The sequence below is a fragment of the Oratosquilla oratoria genome, chromosome 34 (genome assembly GCF_046742065.1).
Source record: "Oratosquilla oratoria isolate Oo_2021 chromosome 34, ASM4674206v1, whole genome shotgun sequence".
NCBI lineage: Eukaryota > Metazoa > Arthropoda > Malacostraca > Stomatopoda > Squillidae > Oratosquilla > Oratosquilla oratoria.
The window spans coordinates 42,566,931-42,574,989 of NC_134810.1; the positions used below are offsets into that span (position 1 = coordinate 42,566,931).

The 8,059-nt window shown below is 37.0% G+C and overlaps 1 protein-coding gene across 1 annotated transcript in view; it reads left to right on the top strand.

Annotated features, from left to right (window-relative positions):
* Positions 1–6,299: 6,299 nt before the first annotated feature.
* Positions 6,300–8,059, top strand: part of LOC143018260 (uncharacterized) — a 22,734-nt gene continuing 20,974 nt past the window's right edge. The window contains exons 1-2 of the mRNA XM_076173524.1: positions 6,300–6,368; positions 6,630–6,737. Coding sequence (XP_076029639.1) covers positions 6,647–6,737 — 91 coding nt within the window. The 5' untranslated portion in view covers positions 6,300–6,368; positions 6,630–6,646. The remainder of the gene's footprint in view (positions 6,369–6,629; positions 6,738–8,059) is intronic.

Below are 8,059 nucleotides of genomic sequence, written 5' to 3' on the forward strand. Positions count from 1 at the left end.
CACTTGTGGAAAATAGACTGAGGTTGCATATATTCAGTCCACACAGTGATTATACAATCGCGAAGGACAAAAGTGTCATTTGTGTGTTTTATGGTGAAAATGGTACATACATATACCAAAGTCTTTTTCCTCCTACACGGGGGGTAGCCAAAAAGAAAAAGGCATAAAAACCACTCCCACCCATTCCATTTCCTATATATTCCACTCCCCTTCACCCTCCTCCCTCCCTCCTATCTTGGCATCTCCTGGATGACGGGTCGTCCCTGCATCCTGTCCACTGCCCTGGGCCAGAAGTAGTGTCGCAAGACACAGAACATCCACAGCAAGGCCGCCTCATAAATTCGGCGACCCCCCCCCTCTCCGTCCCCCCATGCAGAAAAGAAGAAAATGGGGGAGAAATCCCTTCGTTCTGCGTCAATTTTTTTCTCATACATACTTCCTCACCCCCCATTCCCCACCCACTCCCCCTCATGCATCACAATATCATCCATACACAACCCCTCTCCATTCACCCCTATCTTCTATCCTCTCCCGTCCTTCCTCCACAGAAAATGGTGAAACCATGATTTCTTCCGTAGAGGAGTGTGAACCAAATTTTATAGGACTGGAAACCATAACCATTCAGAATACATGGTACATAATGTGATCGAAACAACTAATTCTATCATAGATCTTTTGAACACAAAAAACAGTGTGATTTCTATTTATCTATTGTTTATATATTCATTCACTTATTTGCCTATTTATTTATTTTTGTATTTCTCTATATCTATTAATCTATTTCTTTTCAACTTATTATTCAACTATTTATTGTTTATATATATATATATATATATATATATATATACATATATATATATATATATACATATATATATATATATATATATATATATATATATATATATATGACGTGAGTGGAGTAGGAAACACAGGAGTCTTAGTCTGAGTTTACTCCTGACTAGTTTCGCAGGTATGCTTTTTCATTCCTTTGAAAAAGCATACCTGTGAAACTAGTCCGGAATAAACTCAGAATAAGAATCCTGTGTTTCCTACTCCACTTACGTCAACCTATCAGAATCTCTCTCTCTCTCGCGCTCTCTCTCTCTCTATATATAGATATATATATATGTATATATTTATATATATATATATGTTATATATGTATAGATATATTTATATATATATATATATATACATATATATATGTATGCATATATATATATATATATATATATATATATATGTGTGTGTGTGTGTGTGTGTGTGTGTGTGTGTGTGTATGTGTGTGTGTGTGTGTGTGTGTGTGTGTGTGTGTGTGTGTGTGTGTGTGTGTGTGTGTGTGTGTGTGTGTGTGTGTGTGTGTGTGTGTGTGCATGCACAGAATGGTTCCCAGTGAACAGATTAACATCTTTTCAACCACAATTCACTTTTAATTCCATGCCATCGCAGTCGAGACTGAGAGGCTCGAAGGAGGCATATATTGGAAATTGAAACGTGGTTAAGCCGAGAACTCGAACTCAGCTCGGATGTGACAAACTGTCAGTGACTTGACCTATTACGCTCTCTTGATAGCGTAATGGGTTAAGTCACTGTCACTTTGTCACGTCCAAGTTGAGTTCGAGTCCTCGGTTCGACCACGTTTCAGATCAATGGAGGCCATGTACAACATTTGGTACTGTTCACAACCCTTTTGCTGGAGTTGGCGCATGGTGAAGATTGTATCCGTGGTTCCCCGAGATGGTTCAAAACCTGCTCGAGTCTCTAGAAGGAAAGTCTCAGTCATTAGTTTTAAGCGGTTATTCATAATCTGAGCAAGTACCTTACCGGTAAGGATATTTTCCTGCAATTTACACATTAAAATCGTTCTCCCTTCCTCTTGTACACAGTCATGAGGGCTGAAACTCTGGAGTCACATGGTAATTCCTCGTTGATCTTGATAAGGAGTTGGTGTAGTTGGTAATAGAGTAGTTTACCCCCCAATTTTGTAAACCTTAGCGGGGATCCCGTCCAGCTAGCATCCTTGTTGTTCTTCAGGGTTATAGTGGTTTCTCTCACTTCAGCAAGGGAATCTTCAAATTCAATTTTAGAGCCGAGAGAAATTAAAGAAAAAGAAAAAATAAAGAAATAAGCTTTGCGAAAGTTAAAGATAACAAGAAGGATTTTTTTTAATCAGAAGATTGAAATAAATTTGAAATAGCGAGGACACCATCGAGGGTATGAATTTGAATTTAGGGAACGACGGGTGGCCGATGTGAAACGCGGTGATGTAGGGGGGCAAAGTGTGCATAAGAGATCGAATGACCGTTATGGACCAGATGTCCGTGATGGGGCAAATGTCCATGAGGTATTGAATGTCAATGAAGGACCAAATGTCATTACAGAGCAACGTGTCAATAAAGAACAAAATTATAATGTAAGGCATGATGTTGAAATACAAAACGTGTCAAAAAGAAATAATCACGAGTTTCTTAATATCATGTACTTTAATGCTCGTAGTATTAGGAATAAATTCCAAGAAATACAGGCGTATGTCATAAGTAAAAATCTTGATATGATAGGAATAACGGAGACATGGTGAAACGGTAAAGAGTTTGAAGCTGAATTTAATATTGCGAGATTTAAACGCTTTCATCATGATAGACACCACAAGAAAGGTGGTGGTATTCTGTTGTACGTTAAAAGCAATGTGTTTTAGAGAAAGTAAAACAGGATGCATATGATAGTTTGTGGGTAGAATTAAGCCAAACATATGGACAAGAAATTAATGTAGGTGCAATATATAGGCAAAAAAAATGATCATTAGCAGACGACAAACTGTTGTTTCAAGAACTGTCTAGTTTCTGCAAGCGGGACTTATTGATAATGGGTGATTTAAATTTTACTGATATTGACTGGATGACCCTTGAACATGGCCATATAGGTAGTCGCTTGATAGGTTTTCTCGGTGACAATTACTTATTGCAGCATGTAAAAGAGCTCACAAGATTATGGAAACTTACTCGATCTATAGATAACTAACCGTGAAAGCATGATAACCGATGTAGAAGCTGGTGAAACTGTTGCTAATAGCGATCACAACTTAGATTCAAATTGCTAAAAAAAAATTAGAATAGATACTTGTGTATCAAAAAGGAGTGGACAGAGGCGAGTGGAGAGATCGATAGCGGGAATATACTGAAAGACAGAAAGAGATGTAAGCTGAGTGAGAGAGCAGACTGAAGTGAATTATATCGTGGAGACGGTAAAAGGATGAAAGTATAACAAATCTAGCAGGTTAGTGCGAACGAATGATGGACAATGGAGCAAGTGTGTTACTGAATGGACGCCGAGAAATGAGAAGCGTGCAGAAGGTGAAGAGATGATATGGAAAAGTTTGCAAGAGTGACGTTGTAGAAGTTGGCGCAGTCGTGCAAGTCATGGATCGATATGAGAGAAGCCTTCGTTCAGTAGTGGACTCGAAATGGCTGATTGATTGATTGATATACACTTACAGACGCACACACATGCAAACACGCGCACGCAAACGCACACACATGAACAATTTGGGTTGAACGTATGTATAAGATCAGAGCATTAATATAGATTGGATGACTCACTTCTAGGCAATGATACGAATGCGGAAAAACAAGTGTTTATGGAACTGAAGTTAATCACACTTGTGGTTGCGATAAGCTTGACATATCAATTTGCATCCCTAATTCATATCTATTACTCATTGCGTGTGGTGGAAGTATCTTTAATATCAATGTAGATGAAACTGTGTTGGGAAATATGAGTTTTTGTATGTTCATATGAACCTGGTAGTGAGAAGAATGTAGAGGAGAGGGAGACTTTTTGGATAGATATAAATGAGTGCTTAGGTAGTTTTGGAAGAAACGTCAATGTGATAATGTTGGGAGATATCAATGCTAGAGTAGGGGATAACAGATGGAGTGTCAGAGAGTTTTGGAGTCCCAAGTGAAGAGTATAGTGGAGAGTTGATGGTGGAGATATGTTTAGAGAGTTGAAGATAGCTAACAGTGTTTAAGAAAAAAGTCCAGCATAAGTACACATGGGAAAGGGTAGTGGATGGAAAAATAGATGATAAGGAATAATATGGGGTCCCGATATAGGACGGGTAACATATTCAACATTGTATTAAAGTGGTGCATTTAGAATTATTGTGGAAAGAGAAAAAACGTTTGTAACTTACAAGGTAAGTAAAGCTCAAACAGTTGATCATGGCGAAAACCAGAAATGAAATGAAACAAAGCAATGAAATGAAATGAAACAAAGTAATGAGAGGTTTAGAAATATGAAGAAAATATCAAACAAGGACAGATAGAGTAGTAAAACTTAGAAGAGGAACAAGTGCGATTGCATGTATATATATATATATATATATATATATATATATACATATATATATATATATATAATATATATATGACGTAAGCGGAATAGGAAACACAGGAGTCTTAGTCTTGAGTTTATTCCTGAATAGTTTCGCAGGTATGCTTTTTCAAAGTAAAAAGCATACCTGCGAAACTAGTCAGCTAAGACTCCTGTGTTTCCTATTCCGCTTACGTCAACCTGTCAGAATGTCTCAGCATATATATATATATATAATATATATATATGTATGTATGTATATATATATGTGTGTGTGTATGTATATATACATACATATATATATATATATATATATATATATATATACATATATACATATGCAAGGTTGACCACGAAGAAAAACTATTAAAGCAGAGCGCTTTCGTGTATTCACATGTCCAGTGCAAATAATACATAGGACTATGTATTATTTGCACTGAAAATGTGAATACACGAAAGCACTCTGCTTTAATAGTTTTTTCTTCGTGGTCAACCTTACATTTTCAAGAACACACGCTTCCAGTGTTTTCCTGCATATATATATATATATATATATATATATATATATATATGTATATATATATATATAAATTGTTTTAGACAAATGAGAGAGTGATAGGTGGGGAAGGGTAAACGAAGATGGGCTTTTAGAATACGTCCTAACGTTTCGGTCACTATGACCTTCTTCAGAGAACTTGCCATATTACATCGTGATCACAAATTTTATACATGCAGTGGGAGGAACTTGTCAAGCTTCGAGTGTCAGGTCTTTTCCAGAGCGTTAATTATCAGGAGACTAGCTGCTTTGGAAAGGCATATAAATCCTTCTCTATCGTTGTTGTTCATTTGGGTATTTATATGTGCAGCTTCCACCGTCTTTCTCATTTTCTTCTGTGGTCCCTTATGTAAGATCTCGACTTTGTCCCAATCAGGTAGTTTGCTGCACTGTTCGAGGTGGTAAACAAGTGAGTTGGATGTCCTGTGTGCTCTTAAATCATTTCTATGTTCGCTCAATCTGTTTTCAATCCATCGACCTGATTCACCGATGTATGCTAAGGGACAGCTGCTACATGGGATGCGATAAATCATAATGATAATCACAACAACCTCTGTAGTGTGATTTATCGCATCCCATGTAGCAGCTGTCCCTTAGCATACATCGGTGAATCAGGTCGATGGATTGGAAAAAGATTGAGCGAACATAAAAATGATTTAAGAGCACATAGGACATCCAACTCACTTGCTCGCCACTTCGAACAGTGCAGCAAACTACACTGCTTAGATAATTTGAGATCGTTACTGATAATTACGCCAAGATCCTTTTAATATCCACTTTTGTTAACAAATTTCCAAATGTAATCGTACTTTTATTTTTAATTACGTGGATAACCTTGCATTTTCTTGTGTTGAATTTCATTAGCCACTTTTCAGACCAGTGCTGTGGTTTATCTAAATATTCTTGAATATCTAACTGATGTAAGTGATTATTTGCCATTCCGCACAGTTTTGCATCATCAGCACATTTGGAGACATTTATATAAACTATGAATAAAAATGTACCAAGAACGGAACCCTGAGGAACTCCACTCGTAACATTTTTCCGTTCAGAAGTTTTACCATTCAGAATAATTCTCTGTTTTTAAAGTTTCTTTAAGGGAAGCTCGTTGGCCGAGTGGGTTTGGGCGTCATTGCTTGCAGCGAAGGTCGAGGAGATGGAGGTTCGAATCATACCACCGGCTAAGTTGAACCAAGGGCATGGGTCATTAAATTCCACGCCATAACGTCCTCTGTAAGGGGCACCGTCGTAGACTTGAATGTATCAATTTTCTCTTATCAGAGACAAGTGTTCACTGAGGTATAAATCAAATGACATCACTGCTTGGGGTAGAAAAGGGATTTCTCGGCGATTGGCGACAGTCCCGCGGCGAATTTCGAGCGAGAGAGTTGCTCACTACTCCACTAGTCACGGAAACTTCTGTCATTTCAGATCCTCCGTTCGTATCTCCTAACAAGTAATGTTTTTGTTTTGTCTTCGTCTCTATTTCTGTCGCTGTCTCTATGTCTGTCTGTGTGTTGTTTTTTTTGCGTGTCTATGTCTTCGTGTGTACTTTTCTAAGTGCCTGGGTATTTGTCTGTTAATCTACAAATTAATTGTGACTATGAGAAATCTGCTGCCTTATGTCGGCATTTATGTTTAATACCTTCATGTTTCTTATAGCTGTCAGTCTTAAAGTATAATATTCTTTATCCAAAAGGATCGATTATCACCACCATGATGCTGGGCCTGAACTCGGTCACAAGAGTGGCTCTGCTTCTGATGTGGGCGTCCTGTGTCGTCATGGCTCTACACCTGCCTGATAAAAGTAAGTGGTTAAAAGTGTTAAGACATTTCTTCTGCTCTTCGGATTTCGCTCAGTCCTACGGTGCCCCACTTAATGTTGTCTAGTTCTTCCATTAACCTCTCCAGCCTGTGGTTTTCTGAAAGAGTTCCTACACTGCATGTATAGATCTTAATTTTCTTCATGTTGTTCAATGTCCAAGTCTTGGATCTCCTTGGGTAGTATTTAAATATATTCAGTGGCACATTACCTGTAAGCGCAAAAGGCAGTGCGGTTGGACCTTTAGGAGATGATGATTCAACAGAAACGCCCTGTTTTCTTTTGGTTGTGCCATTCATGGTTGCTATGAAGAACTTTTGATATTAATCTCACTTCCATGCCAACTGGTTTCTGGTGATATTTCTTTGGTGTCACCTTATTCATTATATTTGGCGGATCTCTGTAAATATATATATATATGTATATATATATATATATATATATATATATATATATATATATATATATATATATATATATATATATATGGTGCCCAATAGTCCACGCCTTGAAAAACGCACGAGCTAGCAGTGGGTCCTACGACTGTGTGAGCGAGCTGCTCTTTGTCTCATCTTTCTTACAAAACCTGTTCGATATGGGTGACCCTAGAGCGATTTCTTCTCTATCGACATAGCTTTTGTAGTCACTAAGATTCTCAAGCCTATCCACCATGTTAAGCTGTCAACACACGGATAGGGGTATATATATATATATATATATATATATATATATATATATATATATATATATATATATATATATATATATATGTCGTCCTTCTGTCCAATATATATATATATATATATATATATATATATATATATATATATAATGTATATATATATGTATACATATATATATATATATTATACTAATGACCCACTTTCGAAGAAGAATAGGCGAAAGTCAAGAGATCCGACATCTGCTGAAGAGGATCACAGACAGTGATCGAACTTTACGGATCTCTTTACTTTCGCCTATTCCTCTCCAAAAGTGTGTCATGGGTCATTAGTGTAATTTTACCAATGTGCTACGACACTATTTTTTTGTGATATCTATCTTTATATATATATATATATATATACAGATTATATATACATATATATATATACTGTATATATATATATATATATATGTATATATATATATACACATATCAGATTAGTGATCTTTCCTATCCTCGGGAATCAGTTCGATTCCAGGTTTCAAGGCTTTTAAGTGTCTGTTGGTCTAGTGGGCTAAGGTGGGCTAAGGTGGGCCGACAGCAGTGGGTTCGAATCCTGCAGGCGACTGTCATAAAGTTATTG